This window comes from Solanum pennellii, chromosome 4, assembly GCF_001406875.1.
Source record: "Solanum pennellii chromosome 4, SPENNV200".
Lineage (NCBI taxonomy): Eukaryota > Viridiplantae > Streptophyta > Magnoliopsida > Solanales > Solanaceae > Solanum > Solanum pennellii.
In genome coordinates this window covers 1,986,198-2,002,979 of record NC_028640.1, presented here as the reverse complement: position 1 = coordinate 2,002,979, position 16,782 = coordinate 1,986,198, and the positions used below count along the sequence as shown (strand labels likewise).

The following is a 16,782-nucleotide window of genomic DNA, read 5'->3' as shown; positions in this document are numbered from 1 at the left end:
ATATATATATATATATATATATATATATATATATATATATTACATTATCAAATATAATTTAAGTGATAGCAACAATTACCTAATCACCATATTGACGTCCACTTTAGACATTTAAGTAATTTGTTTCGAAATAATTTAATAGAATAAATTATTTCCACTATTAAAATAGTATTATACTATTTTAAGAAGTAAATATTAAAAGTGTCAATGTCTCTTAACAAAAAAACAAAAAATGAAAGGAAACGAAAAAAAGAGCTAGTGATAGAGAGTTGCACGAGTGCCAACTTACCATTGATTGTTACATTTTTTTTGGATAAGAATAGAAATATTGAATTGCCAAAAGCCAACTTGTCATTAATTCATGAAAATGAAATTATCACATATTTCGAGTCTTACTAAGAGTCTGATTAAATTCAAATTTACATTACATGAAGATGAGATTGATAAAACGTTATTTGAACATGAGAAATTTGGTTAAAAATAAAAAAATATTTATTTTTTTACCACAATTCTGATTAATCGACACTTTCCTTTTTAAATAAGTTGTGTATTATATCTGAATTTTCGATACTTTATATGAATATCGAATATTAGATGAGTAATCGAAAAGAGAAAAATGAAAAATTAAGAGATGTTGAGATCTCTTCATGTGCAGTTGGGGGCCAGCTAACTTCATGTTGTATTTATTTGGATTTTTATATATAAGAAGAAACTTCCATAAATAAGCAAAAAGAAATGAGATTTTTTTGAAATGTGACACTTCAATACCTAAGTGTCTACTTCAAAAATAATAATGAAAATTTAACAAAGAAGCATTTACTCCATGGGATGGACCCAACTAAAAAAAAAAAAATAAAAAAAATCAAAGTTTACGTGTTGAGTTGGTAACATTTGACATTTTGAGGGGTGCCCACATAAATTAGTGATTTTTAGGATTAACATGATCATGATCTATAGTGAACTTATATTAATGTTAATATATATTTATATACAAATATAACAATAAGAGATTTAATAAATAATAAATGTTTGTTGTGATTATAAATTATTTTATTAAGGATAAACGAGAACACATCATTCTCTTTAAGTTTAAATAAGTGAGTCATATAAATTATAACAGAGAAACTGAAAAATACAAGTTTTACGTTGTGTCATTCTGAATTATTTAAAATTTTTGATAACGTAATTTGAAGCTATACGACCAAGGATAAAAAGGACTATATATTAGTGAACTATAGCTAAATGATTGTAATTTTTTTTTTCTCTTTTTAGTTTAATCTTGACATAATTCCTACTACATACATTTGACCAACACAAAAGAGGAGAGCAAATTATCTTACTTGCAAAGAAGTGGAGATCCAAAGAGACTAGTTCCAAAAAAGTTGGTATCACAAATTGGAAAACCAATTTAATGTTTAATTTATAAATTACATGACACACTATAGAAAATTACATGACACACTATAGAAGAGCGTGAAAGTTGCATATTAGGAGAAGGTTAGTAGGTTTAGAGGTGTTGTTTTAATCTTCAAAGGTTTAGGTTTATTGATGTTTGTCGTAGTACTAGTCATATTATCATAGTTCTTGATTTTATCTATTATCGTATATGTATTTTGTTGATAATGTTGCGATTATCGCACTATTCTGTTGCTCTTGTTCATGATGTTTATATGTTTAAATTTGCTGCATTTGAATCGAAGACTTTTCCGATATAATCTCTCTATTATCTCCACAAGATAGTAATAAGATTTTCAAATATATTTATTTAAAACTTTGAGGAGAAATATAATTGTTAAAGGAAATAAATTAAATGATCACTTCATTTAATATGGATGGCAGCTAAGGCATTTTGTTTTCCTCATCTTTCATGGGTTCATCAAGTTGGTGATAAGTGATAACCATCATTCATATCCTCATATTCTTTTATCAATATAATAATAATAATAATAATAATAATAATAATAATAATAATAATAATATATTATAAGCAGGAAGCTCAAAACTTAAAAGTTGAATTATCATTTTATCCCTTTAATAAATTAAAACTTTTATAATTTTCATATATATAATCTTCTTATTCTCATTCCATAATCTCGACCTTTCAAATTTCTAACACAAATGTAAATAAAAATAAAAATGAGTAATTATTCCTTATAGACAAGAAATTAAAGTAGATTCATGTATCTTTAAAATTAAATTTCATCTCTATCTTTTTTATATTTATTTTAACAATAATTCATGTGACTTCTCATGTTTTCATAATTTTGTTCTATAAATTTAACTTTTTCAAGAAAAACTTTTATTTACCACTCCTACAATTCTTGTGTGTAGGAACTCTAAACATGTGAAATAATGTCACAATTTGAGGTAAAAGTTGTGAGATTCCCTTCTGCAGTCACGAGAATAGACAAGAATTCAATTACTGAAGCATCGAAGCTTGATGTGTTAGTTCTATACTTATTTGTAGTAAGAATTATAATAAAACTTTTTTGTCTCTCTTCATATAGTTGAATTCTTGTTTTATTAGCAAGTTGATCTAAGTTTATATTTGTATTTTGTATGCTCAAATATTCAGTTTCACTATAGAGACAAAAATAAAATGGAATGCCTAATTATCTTGCTCATCTGTAACTTTTTTTTTTGCTTCGTACTTATAATTTTACATATACATTAATTTTCATCTTTAAGAATGAATGTGATAAAACATGATGTTTACTCTTTTCTTTTCTTTTTATGGAAAAAAAAAGGTGAAACATATAATTTTAGATTAATGGTGAATAAGTTATGTATGAAGAGAAAATTAAATTTTATATAAAAATAATAGTTATTCATAAATATTCTGATTTTCAAAATATAAATAATAAGACTTTTTACATCATAGTTTTAAATATTTATAGTTAACTAATTAGTTTAAAGTGTTTGTGGATTAAAATTTAATACAATACTTTAAACACATTCATTATAATTATCAGGAGATTCAAAAGGCAAAATAAAAAAGTTGAAAGGTTTTGTTTTCCTTTCACTCAAAGTTAATCTTACACTATTTTTTCTAACATTATTCTACCAATAAAATGGAACTATCGAGAAACTTAATTTAGATAGTTGTTATTTTTCCTTTTTGCTTTACAAACTTATTTTTTGAATTATAAACGAAGTTTATTTTATTAATTTTTCATATTATTATTTCGATGCATTCACTAGGAGGTCAAAAAATTGGAGTGTCACAATTAGTAGTAAAACAAAGTAAGAAATCTCAATTAGACATATTTTATTATTTAGTAATATTATCTTTTAAGAAATAATACACTCATAGGTTACACGCGCAACATATTTTATTATTTAGTAATATTATCTTTTAAGAAATAATACACTCATAGGTTACACGCGCAAAGCGCGTGCTCGAAAACTAGTAATAATAATAAATTGAAACCATATAGAGAGACTATGACATTATACCAGGTTTAGCCTATTTTTGTATAAAATCATGCACCTTTTATGTACTAGTATTCTACAAGATTGACACATTATGTATAGCACTATAATTTTGTATGATATTGCATATTAAGTAAACTGGTAATGATCTTTGAAAAGGACCATAAAACTGTTTTAACAATGAAAAAACATAGAGTTATCCCAACATCTACTATAACATTGTAGACAAAATAAAAAAGCAAATGAGAAAGAAGAGTTATAGCTGCAGATAGCAAATACGTAACTTTATTTCTTAACTAACTCCACCAAGCAAGGGCCACTCCAGACTCTCGTGGCCTTTCCATTAGCATGATGTTGACATTACCCAACAATCTCTAAACCAAGTTCAAATCACCTCGCCTTGTGTACCGTCTCCCTGTCCTACAAGCCATCTGCAATGCCTAAATTTCGAGGCTTAACTGCAAACAAAACAAAGGAGAAGCAATACACAGTTAATTAACACGAAAGAAAACACTCAAAACATTAATTTAAAACATCTCCGGGAAAAAAACTAGTAATCAGATGAACTGAGACTACAAATGCATTGATACTCTCAGAAACTTATTTCTTCTAAGGCATAAAACTTGACTATAAGTCGCATCTATGTCCTGTAGACACTTAAACTTGCATAAAATTGAACAAATACACAGACATGTAGGATGCAAAATTCCACAAATGATGCCATACAGAAAGCGTGTGTGTCTACTTGTTCAACTGAGGCCTTTCTTGTAATGTTTTTCTATTTCAGCCTTTTATTGCTATCCAACAGAAAGTGCTTATACTAACTAATTAGTAGAAATTGATTACCTCTTCTTCGTCAGCTCAGGGAAGATACATAGATTATATATGGACATGAAGTCTGTCCTCTCCTGTGAAATCCATTACATCTTTCTTTATCTTCATGGCTGAATCTCCAAGCTCAAGCTCACTTTTAACAAACCGAATGGATTTTAAAGAGTCTATATCCCCAAATGCACAAGGGATCTCCGTAAGGTCCTCACAATGTGCTAGTATTAATTCCTCAAGCTTGGGAAAAGTTTCCCTATCAACTTCCCATTCTGATAATTCGGGACATGCCAAACGCAAAGTCTTAAGACTTTGATAGATGTCCTCACTTGCATCCCACTTATCCTCCACGAAATCACAGCAGTTAATCTCCAGAATTTCAAGTTGAGGCAATGCCACAATTGCTGACAATAAAACAGGTCTCACGGGAATATCAAACAACCGCAACTCTTTCAAGCCGGTAGGGAAGTGATATTCAATGGGATTACAAAAATAATACTGTGGTTTGTGGTATTTTAAAGAGAGCGATTGAAGTTTATTAAGGACATCAAACCTGGGAAACCAATCGCCGTGTGTTGGAGGACACTCGGGTACCATGATGGTGCAATCAAGGTGCTCAAGATTTGGGAACTTCTCTAAAGCATCATTCGTGCCTTGGGAATATGAGATATAAACATTGGATAAAGTTTTCAGCTTTGAATTCTCACCTTCCAATATTCTGCTTTGGATATTGTCCTCTTCATCAAAGAAAGAACTCAGGCCAACGCTTGCATATTTCAGCTTTGACAGTTGCAATATTCTAGGCAGTAATACCATGGTGGAATAATGTGTATTGATCAACAGAGTTTCCAGATTCTGGAGGTTCACCCACGACTCTGGGATGGCTTTCATATCAGTCTTAATGCTCAAGAACCTCAAATGAAATAGGGACCCTATTTCTTTCATTAAAGAATCTTCAAAGAAAATAAAGTCATCCAGTTGTAACACTCTAAGAAGTCTCAACTGTCTAGTGTGATGGATATACCTGTATTCATAGAGAGAACTCCTCACGCTCAAAGATAAGAGATACTTACTAGCAGCTGAACACTTAATAAACTTGCACAAAACACATTTATTGCAGAGCTCGCCCTCATAATCAGCATAAATGGTTAGACGATGTTGTAGCAAATCCGAAGCATGAAATGGATCACCTGAATTGATTAACTTGAAAAACTTTTCCTTTTCCGCTTTTACTGAGCAAAAATCATGCACAACATCATGCATATAGCAAACCTTGATCATTGTAGACGTCCACCAAATACTCTCGGAGGGGATATGATCCACCATTATCAGGTTACTGGAAATTAAAGCATCCAAGTAACTTTGAGTTACTTCCTCTAAACTATCATGATCCACAAACCCTTCGGCCATCCACAACTGCATCAATGTAGAGACTGGAGTTCGTTGGCTCTTTTGAGTTGTTGCAAAGTAAAGCAGCAGCGGCTTCAGGTGGCATGGTAAATGGTCATAACTTAATTGCATAACCAAATTGATGTTGGTAGAAATAAAGGAATCCAGATTATGCAGTATCTTAAGCCAAAAATCCTTTTCCTTTTTCTTCCTTCTAACAATTACTCCAGCAATTAAAACAATAGCCAAGGGAAGACCCTTACATTTCTCAACTATTTGGTAACCAACTTTTGACAGTTCAGCAGGGCAGCTTCCTTCATCTCCAAATACCTTTTTTACGAATAAATCCCAACTTTTTTCAGGTGTTAAAAGTTGAAGGCGGAGAGGATCACTATGACATTTGACTTGCAAACCTACCTTACTACTTCGGCTGGTTAAGATGATTCTATTTCCTCTCTTAACCTTTGGAAAACATGCCATTAACATCTCCCCTGTTGCAATATCCCACATATCATCCAAAACGATGAGGTACCTTTTATCGTACAGTGCTACTCGTAGCATTTCAGCAAGGTCATCTTCACTTTCTTTTCCTCTCGAGCCAGTAACTTGCTGAAGAATCTCCTGCAACACCTTTGACTTGTTATACTTTTGGGAAACAGTGCACTTAGCACGAACATTGAAATGACTAGCAACTAATGTATTGTTATACACTTTATTGGCAAGAGTAGTTTTACCGACTCCTGGCATTCCAACAATGGAAATGACATCAAGTTCGGATTCATGTTCATCAAGGAGCTGGCCAATGATCCAGGCTTCTTCTTCCTCATGACCTACTGTTACCTCAACAAAAGATGATGAGGTTAACACAATTGACTCATGGGAAGACTTTGCATCAAGGGGTTCATCCCCATTCTTATCCTCCAGCCCTAAACTGGTGACTTCTGCCACGATAAGCATGATCTTATCAGTGACATTCGGAAGTGAGAAGATTAAATGCAAGAGAGTTTTATCTCTGACAAGAATGGAATTAATGACATGCTCTGCCTCATATGCCACATCCAAAGCATGTAACCAACAATCTTTAACTACTCCACTAGTGCCATCCAACGTTTTCCTGACTTTCCCGAAAGATGATGTTAGGAATTCAAGGATTTCTTTCACCATCCCAATTTCTTTCTTTATCAGAGTAACTGAAGAGACATTGGCAATGAGCAAATCATTTAAATGTCTGAGCAGAAGATTCATGAAGAGGAAACCATCATCCATAGGAAAACGAAGTTGAGATGACTCGGGAGCTTTTAAAAAAATCTGTCTGATATCTCCCTTCATTTGTTCAATTTCTTGCAAAAAGTCTGGAGCTGAAAAGTCCGCTTCATTGATATTATCCTCAGAGATCTCCTCCAACAGCTTACTCACCAGAAAAGATATTTTTCTGGTAAGCATTCCAGCATGTGCCAACATATCGTTCAATTTTTCACGATGGATAAACCGCTTTGGCATATCAGTGAGAAAGATCAATAGGAACTCCATCATGACATTAATGCTTTGAGTTGGAGCGTAATTTACATCTACTGCAACTTCCATGCGCCGTTGGAGATGAATGAGATAATTTTGAAGAATCCTTGGAGATGCTTTTAGGATTTGCTTAACCAATCCTTCTAGTTCTTTTGACGTTGATTCTTTGATGAGCTTAGAAGTAGAAATGTATAGAACCTCCAACTCAAGAGGGATTATGTCGATGAGTAGAGAAGTGATCTTGGAAGAGCATTCAGAGACGGCATACTCATATCCATAGTTTTTGTACTTTCCGGTCCAAAGATCAAAACAGAATTGTGTTACTCTATCAACTGTCATTCGGTACCAAGCATAGAGAAATTCTGTTGTTGTTCTGTTGGCAGCTATGCATTCCAATTCATAGAAATCTCTGAGATGTGTGCATACTTGCCGAAGAATCTTGTATTAACTCATGAGGGGTAGAAGCAAATAAGAACAATACTTTGGTAGATCATGAAGGTTCTTGATGAGGCTGTCCGTATATTCAAACATATTCTCCTCAGTTATGATGTTTACATTCTTCAATCTCAAATAACTGTTGATTTCTTTCCGCAGGTAAGACGGAAGACTGTCCATGTTGTATTTGGCTACGATAAATTCATCTTCATTGAAAATTGTATCTGTTAGATCATCGAACTTACGTATATTCAGTAACATCCTCTAGTAAAAGTCATCCAAATTCCAATTCCCAAACAGGACAAATGTTCTTAGGAATCTCAATTCCATTCTTAGCATTTCAATGTCATCCCATTTTGAAGCAATGAATTCATTCTTTATTTTCTTCAAACCATTCAAGAAATCATCAATAAGATCACTTATTCTTCTTCTTTCTTCCTCTAATGTTAGGCATACCATTTCTTTTCCCATTTATGCCAGATTCAATTGAAATTAGTTCTTAGGTCTAACTCACACCTCAAAAGTTAGCTCAAAGAAAGGAGGATTACCCAAGCCTTACAAAGAGTCCACCCATCTCATTAATCGCCAATGTGCGACTTTTTGTCATTCTTTAACAAAAGGAACTACAAGGAGCAAGAGTAAAGAATGTTAACCGATTGAATTTATGAGTTTTGAATTCTGGTAATTTATTTGATTCTAGATAAATACAAGATTCTAATAAAAGTTATCATATTATATCGAAATATCTTACAATGACCATACTCAATGTCATGATCAAAAAAGTGACATGACGATACTTGTCTATTCCCACCAAGACAAGTCAGTTTCAACTCAACGAAAATGAAAGAAATGTGGAATTACAAAAAAAAACAAGAACAAGATAAAGAGGAAAAACTTATTCATAGAAATATCAACACGTGCTGCGCCCACACAATAGTGCCACGTAGGCCGAAAAGGGTTAGAAAATTATTTATAGAATAAGTTCAGGGGTAATAGGACCTTAATATAATATTAGTGTGTCTCTAAGATTTCGGGCATAGGTTGGGAATACTTGTGCATTTTCCTTTTAAAATTCTCAAACTTACCAAATTCTCGACTTTTAACTCAAATTTCAAAATCAACTTTTCAAAACTCAAACATAGGAGACACGGGGTCAATCACGGAAGGGCAAAATGATAGTTTCCACGGAAAAAAAGAATGACCAACCCAGTCAACACACTTAATTTTGGAAAATATTCTCTAATACTTTTGACCAACCAAATACGAAAAAGTTTAAAATATAATTCATAGTGGGATAAGAAGATAGTCTGAGGCCGACTTTGATACCATAAAACAAATTCTTACAACTATTATGTATTAATGCTTAATTATCGATAAGAGAAAGTTACTCATATGATAAGCATCCTCACCTTCAATCCTTTTAAGTTATGAGCAAAATTAGTGAAAGCTTCTAGAGATGGATAAACAAAAAGAGCTTAATTATCAAATGATTCTCTTCTCTCTCTCTATATAAACCATTTTCTAGTTATCATTATGTATAGATAATCCACAAATAATCAAAATAAAAACAAAAAGGAGATATGAATTTATCTGCCTTTTTAGTTCAAATATTTCATTCAAATAAAAAAGATACATGTAAAATGAAATCTAAAGAGAAAAGTAGAAAAATAGTTTACCTTTTTTCTTTACTTCCAAGCTAATCTCTGTTTCACTCAAAGATATTAGAAACATACATATTATTAACAACTGAATGAAGTTTAATCGTTGCTGCCTTATGTAATGAATGAATTATCCATTAGTCAACTATGGATCTGCCAATAAAATAAAGGATCATTCATTTGGTAATAAAAAATTATTTATTTATTTTGAAATTATTTTTTTAATTTTTGTTTATTTGAATGTTAATGTAAATGTGCCACCTAATTAACACTTGCAAATATATTTATGGACCGTCAGCTATCATTTCGAGTACAAAGACTATAGTTTTAATAATTGAAAATATTTATAATCTTAAACTAATCAATTTAAGATCTAGACTTTGATTAGACTAATTGAATGTTCACATGATCATGTACGACTCTTTCAATTTTTATTTTTTTTATCTCTGTTAACATTTTTTATTAGGGATGAGCTTTAACTCGCAAAATTTCAGCCCACCTCGTTTAAGTTTTTCCTTCATTTTATTAATTTAATTTGCTAACACAGATTCAATTTCATTATTTACTTTTATAAATGAAAATTTTATATTATTTTAGCAAATATAGTTCACTGCTACTCTAAATCAAAAAACAGATTAATATGGTAATAAAAGTGACTTTTTTATATTCAGGGACATCCTGTAATTAAACTATAACATTGTAGACAAAATAAAAAAGCAAATGAGAAACAAGAGTTTGGTCTATCATGCCAAAAGATATAGCTGATAGTAAAAACGTAACTTTATTTCTTAATTAATTCCACCAAGCAAGGGCCACTCCAGACACTCGTGGCCTTTCCATAAGCAGGATGTTGACATTTCCCGACAATCTCTAAACCAAGTTCAAATCACCTCACCTTGTGTACTGTCTCCCTGTCCTACAAGCCATGCTTCACTGCAAATAAAACAATTACTAATGAGGCGAAGCAATACACAGTTAATATGAAAGAAAACACTCAAAACATTAATTTGAAGCATCTCCAGAACTACAGAGAGAAAAAAACTAGTTAGTGTAGGATGCAAAATTCCACAAATGATGCCAGGTATAAAGCGTGTTCAACTGAGGCCTTTCTTGTAACGTTTTTCTATTTCAGTATTTCAGCCTTTTATTGCTATCCAACAGAAAGTGCTTATACTAACTAATTAGTAGAAATTGATTACCGCTTCTTCATCAGCTCAGGCAAGATACATAGATGATATATGGACATGAAGTCTGTCCTCTCCTGCAAAATCTACTATCTGTTTCTTAATCTCATCGGCTGAATCTGCAAGCTGACGGTTAATATAAGTTAAATGAATGGACTTTAAAGTGTCTATATCCCCAAATGCACAAGGGATCTCCGTAAGCTCCTCACAATGTCCTAGTCTTAATTCCTCAAGCTTGGGAAAAGTTTCCCTATCAACTTCCCATTCTGATAAGTTGGTAAATGACAAACTCAAAGTCTTGAGACTTTGATACATGTCCTCACTTGCATCCCACTTATTCTCCATGAAACCAGAGTAAATAATCGCCAGAATTTCAAGCTTAGGCAATGCCGCGATTGCTGACAACAAAGCAGGTGTGATGGGAAAAGAATGCAACCGCAACTCTTTCAAGCTGGTAGGGAAGTGATATTCAATAATGGGATTACCATAATGATCCCATTCGTTGTTGTATACTGCAATGAGCGATTGAAGTTTATTAAGGACATCTAACTTGGGAAACCAATCGCCGCGTGTAGGAGGACACTCGGGTACCATGATGGTGCAATCAAGGTGCTCAAGATTTGGGAACTTCTCTAGAGCATCATTCGTGCCTTGGGTATATGAGATATAAACATCGGATAAAGTTTTCAGCTTTGAATTCTCACCTTCCAATATTCTGCTTTGGATATTGTCCGTGTCCTCTTCCTCTTCCTCTTCATCAAAGAAAGAACTCTCGTCAATGCTCACATGTTTCAGCTTTGACAGTTTGAATAATCTTGGCAGTAAAACAATGGTGGAAAATTCCTCACTGATCAGCAAAGTTTCCAGATTCTGGAGGTTCAACCACGACAATGGGATAGCTTTTACACCACGAGTCCAAATTTTTAAGAACCTCAAATGAAATAGGGATCCTATTTCTTCCACTAAATGATGTTGCAGAAGAATGTCATCCAGTTGCAACACTCTAATAAGTCTCATGTGTCTTGTGTGACAGATATACCTGGAGTCATCAACATAACCACTCACTTTCAAAGATATGAGATGCTTACTGCCAGCTGAAGATTTATCAGAATTGAGCAGAACACATTTTTTGTCGTCAGTATGAATGGTTAGTCGACGGTGTAAGAAATCAGAAGCATGAAATGGATCACCTGACTTGATTAACTTGAAAAACTTTTCCTTTCCCGCTTTTACTGTACAAAAATCGTGCACAACATCATGCACATAGCAAGCTCTGATCATTACAGACGTCCAAACACTCTTGGAGGGGATATGATCCACCATTATCAGGCTACTAGAAATTAAAGCATCCAAGTAACTATGAGTTACTTCCTCTAAACTACTCTTCAAACCGATATCATGATCCACCAATCCTTCAGCCATCCACAACTGCATCAACGTAGAGACTGGAGTTCGTTTGCTCTTTTGCGATCTTGCAAAGTAAAGCAACAACGGCTTCAGCTGGTATGGTAAATGGTCATAACTTGATTGCATAACATTCATAATCTGCGAATTGATGTTGGAAGAAGTAAAGGAATCCAAATTATTTTGAATCTTAACCCACAAATCTTTTTCCTTTTCCTTTTCCTTTCCTTCCCTTCCTCTAACAATCACTCCAGCAATCAAAACAAGAGCCAAAGGAAGCCCTTTACATTTCTCAACTATTTGGTGTCCAATATCCAACAGTTCAGCAGGGCAGCTTCCTTCATCTCCAAATACCCTTTTTTCGAATAACTCCCAACTTTTTTCATCTGTTAAAACCCGGAGTTCCACAGGATCACTACGGCATTTAACTTTCAAACCTACCTCACCACTTCGGCTAGTTAAGATAACTCTATTTCCTCTCTCAACCTTTGGAAAACATGCTATTAACATCTCCCCTGTTGCAATATCCCACACATCATCCAAGACGATGAGGTACCTTTTATCGAGTAGTGCTACTCGTAGCTTTTCAGCAAGGTCATCCTCACTTCCGTTTGTCTCCGAGGCAGTAACTTGCTGAAGAATCTCCCGCAACACCTTTGACTTGTTAAAGTTTTGGGAAACAGTGCACTTAGCACGAATCTTGAAATGACTAGCAACTAATGTATTGTTATACACTTTATTGGCAAGAGTAGTTTTACCGACTCCTGGCATTCCGACAATGGAAATGACATCAAGCTTGGATTCATGTTCATCAAGGAGCTGGCCAATGATCCAGGCTTCATCTTCCTCATGACCTACTGTTACCTCAACAAATGATGATGAGGTTAACTCAATTGGCTCGTTGGAAGACTTTGCGTCAAGGGGATCATCGCCATTCTTAGCCTCTAGCTGTAAGCCGGTGACTTGTGCCACGATGAACTTGATCTTATCAATGACATCCGGAAGTGAGAAGAGGAGATGCGAGAGAGGTTTATCTCTGACAAGAATGGAATTAATGACATGTTCTGCCTCATACGCCACATTCAAAGCACGCATCCAACAATCTTTAACAACTCCACTAGTGCTCTCATCCAATGTTTGCCTGAAAGATGCTGTTAGGAATTCAAGGCTTTGTTTCACCATCTCAATTTCTTTTTTTATCAGAGAAACTGAATAAGAATTGGAAGTGAGTAAATCATTTAAATGTCGGAGTAGAAGATTCATGAAGAGGAAACCATCATCCATAGGAAAGCGAAGTTGGGATGACTCTGGCGCTTTCAAAATAATCTGTTTGATATCTCCCTTCATTCGTTCGATTTCTTGCAAAAAGTATGGAGCTGAAAAGTCTGCTTCATTCATATTAGAGCTCTCCTCCATGAGAATAGATATCTTCCTTGTAAGTAGTCCGACATGTGCCAACATATCGTTCAATTTGCCACGATGGATAAAGCGCTTTGGTATATCAGTGAGAAAGATCAATAGGAACTCCATCATGACATTAATGCTTTGAGTTGCAGAGTAACTGTCGGCTACCATGCGTCCTTGGAGATGAATGAGATGCTTTTGAAGAATCCTTGGAGATGCTTTTAGGATTTGCTTAACAAATCCTTCTAGTTCTTTTGACTTTGATTCTTTGATGAGTTTAGAAGTAGAAATGTGTAGAACCTCCAGCTCAAGAGGGATTATGTCGATGAGTAGAGAAGTGATCTTGGAAGAGCATTTAGAGAAGGCATACTCATATCTATAGTTTTTGTACTTTCCAGTCCAAAGATCAAAACAGAATTGTGTTACTCTATCAACTGTCACTTGATACCGAGTATAGAGAAATTCTGTTTTTGTTGTTTTGTTGCATTCCAACTGATAGAAATCTCTGAGATGTGTGCATACTTGCCGAAGAATGTTGTATTCACTCATGAGGGGTTGAAGCAAATCATAACAATACTTTGGTAGATCGTGAAGGTGCTTGAGGATGCTCTTACTATATTCAAAAATATTCTCCTCAGTCATGATGATGGCTACATTCTTCAATCTCAAAACAATACTTGCTATTTCTTTGATTAGGTAAGGCGCAAGTCTATCCATGTTGTATTTCGCTAGGATTAATTTATTTTCTTCTTCATAGAAAAGTGACCAAATAAGTTCTTCCAATTTGCTTATATTTATTAACATCCTCTCATAAAAGTCACCCAAATTCGTCGAATTCCCAAACAGGATAAATGTTCTTAGGAATCTCAGTTCCATTCTTAGCTTTTCAATCAAATCCAATTTTGAAGCAATGAATTTTTCTTCTTCATTCTGTATTTTCTTCAAACCATTCAAGAAATCATCAATTAGATCACTAATTCTTCTTCTTTCTTCCTCTAATGGTAGACATACCTTTCCTTTTTCCATTTATGCCAGAACAGGATTGATGTTTCAACTAATCACATGCACATTAAATGAGAACAAAAATTAGAAATAAATACAATCTTTGTTTCTCAAATAGCACAAAAGTGTAAGAAACCCATTGACAAGCAACTACCTCTTCCGGTCCTTGACAAGCCTCGAGATCAAAGAAGGAGAAAGAGATCACACGGACCGGGGCTCGAAACCTACACACGTGTAGAAGCAAGAGGTGAGTATCAACAATATCGTACCCAACAAACAACATACTAAACAAAGCAACTAGCTAGAAAACAAACACCCCCAACAACCTCCTCAAACGACAACCTGCGCAGAAATCAGTCCAACCTAGTAATTCTACAATATATGGCTCGCAAAGCCCAATATTCACAATCCAACAGTCAACAAATCACAAAAGTCAATCCCAAAGTCAATAAGTTCATTCACACACAACAATCATATCAAGCTCAAGTATCAAGTAAGTCGCGCATAAGCAAAAAAGTCATCAAGTCACAAAGTCAATTTCACACCGAAACCATTTCCCATCGGTCCCATCGGCTTTATATCAAATCACTAGCCGGAACCATTTCCAATCGGTTTCATATTACATGGCATAAAAAAATAATTATTATTTTGTCATAATAATTTTTTATTGATAAATTTAATAGGATGATTTTATTGATATAAAGGGAGTGATTTATTAATACAAAATAAAGTTCATTGACTTTGTCAAATAAATTGTGAAAGTTGAGTAACCTTTGAGATATTAACTCAAAATGAAGGTTTAGGATCAAGAAAACTTACCCAAATGATTTACCAAGGAAAAACCTTTGCCACCAAAGGTTCCCCAAGTTTAAAAATGGTTAAATGGGACTTAAACCCCAAAACTTACAGCAAAAACCCTCTTTGATGTTGCACAAGCGACTAGGGAATCGCTTAAGCGAGCCCCGCTAACAGGTCCTTCGTGATCGTGAAGATCAAGGGAACTTGACCCCTTCGCGAAGCGAACATTACCTCGCAACAATGAGCCTCGAGATCGTGAGACACTAGATTCAGGCACCAGAAAAATCAGCCAACTTCCAAAACATCAAAGGACCCTCAGGATTCGTTCGGAATCCGGTACACACAAACCGCATAAGCAAATCAATATACTCGATGCTTTAGACTCGATGAAACTGTCAAAACACAAATCTAAGGTCTCCTAGGCCAAAAACCACAAAAAACTAACTCACACCAAAAAAGGCTAAATTAAGCTCGGGATCTCTCAAAAATCAATCAAGACCTCACCTAGGCCAAAAATCTTCTCCCGATATAACGGAACTCTCGAAATCCCGATCCGAGTATCCAAACCCTGAATATTGATCAAAATCAATCCAAAGGCTAAATTTTCACAATTTCACAACTTAGGACCTCAAGTCCTAAAAAAACTCAAAATTTGAAACCGACAACCCTCACAGATCAGATTTCACATTTCGGGACTGATGGAGTCGACAAATTTCATTCCGACACTCGAAAATCCAAAAGACCCCAAAAGCCACTTTCTTAACAAATTACCCCTTAAGATACTCAAACTTACGAAATTCTCAACTTTTAACTCAAAGTTCAAAACCAACTTTTCAAAACTCAAACATTGAAGACACCGGGTAATCACGGGAGGGAAAAATGTTAAATTCTATGGAAAGATAAAAAATGACCAACCAAATCATTACACTTAATTTTAGGAAATTTTAGATAATATTCTCTAATACTTTTGACCAACCAAATACGAAAAACTTGAAAAATAGTTCATAGTATGAAGAGAAGAGGGTCTGAGGCCAATTTTAGTGCCATGAAATAAATCCTTTCAACTATTATGTATTAGTTCCTCATATTGTATACATTCTCACCTTCAATCCTCAAGTTATGAGAATAATTAGTGAAAGCTTCTATAGATGGATAAACAAAAAGAGCTTAATTATCAAATGGTTCTCTTCTCTCTATATATATAAACCATTTTCTAGTTTTCATTATGTATAGATAATCCACAAATAATCAAAATAAAAACAAAAAGGGGATAGTATTTCTTTCAAATCAGAAAAACACATGTAAAATAAAATAGAAAGAGAAAAGTAGAAACATATTTTACCTTTTCCTTTACTTCATTTTAAATGGTAGTTTGCCTTGTTGCAGATTTACAAAACTTTCATTGACAAAATTGAGTGAGCATAAGCAAGAAGCAATTAAAGACTAGATGTGAAATAGATTAGTTTAAGCAAAGTTTACTATTATTTTGAATTATTAAAGCAAAGTCCTTCTGTATATGTGCATAAAAATATGTCAGAAAAACATTATTCAATTAGTCCTAATCAAGTAATTAGGTGACGAGAATAAAAAAAATGGCAAGTTTGATGTTACTTTATATAATAATAATAATAATAATAATAATAATAATAGTTTAGGACCTAATTGCAAGGATTTAAGATAGTTTCGATAATTATATTCTATATGGATACATATTTAATTTTTTGAATTAAATGGGT

General features: G+C 33.7%; 2 protein-coding genes across 2 annotated transcripts; both read right to left on the bottom strand.

Moving 5' to 3' along the window:
* Positions 1 to 3,531: 3,531 nt before the first annotated feature.
* LOC107015903 (putative late blight resistance protein homolog R1A-3) lies at positions 3,532 to 8,181 on the bottom strand. The gene is made up of 2 exons (XM_027916128.1): positions 4,279 to 8,181; positions 3,532 to 3,890 (listed from the first exon to the last, which is right to left on the bottom strand). The coding sequence occupies exon 1, from the start codon at positions 7,498 to 7,500 to the stop codon at positions 4,312 to 4,314; it is 3,189 nt and encodes a 1,062-aa protein (XP_027771929.1). The 5' UTR covers positions 7,501 to 8,181; the 3' UTR covers positions 3,532 to 3,890; positions 4,279 to 4,311.
* A 1,714-nt stretch (positions 8,182 to 9,895) lies between these two features.
* On the bottom strand, positions 9,896 to 16,500 carry LOC107015902 (putative late blight resistance protein homolog R1A-3). The gene is made up of 4 exons (XM_027916127.1): positions 16,389 to 16,500; positions 14,403 to 14,472; positions 10,454 to 14,300; positions 9,896 to 10,187 (listed from the first exon to the last, which is right to left on the bottom strand). Exon 3 carries the CDS (start codon positions 14,270 to 14,272, stop codon positions 10,469 to 10,471), a length of 3,804 nt encoding a protein of 1,267 aa, XP_027771928.1. The 5' UTR covers positions 14,273 to 14,300; positions 14,403 to 14,472; positions 16,389 to 16,500; the 3' UTR covers positions 9,896 to 10,187; positions 10,454 to 10,468.
* Between the last annotated feature and the right edge of the window lie 282 nt (positions 16,501 to 16,782).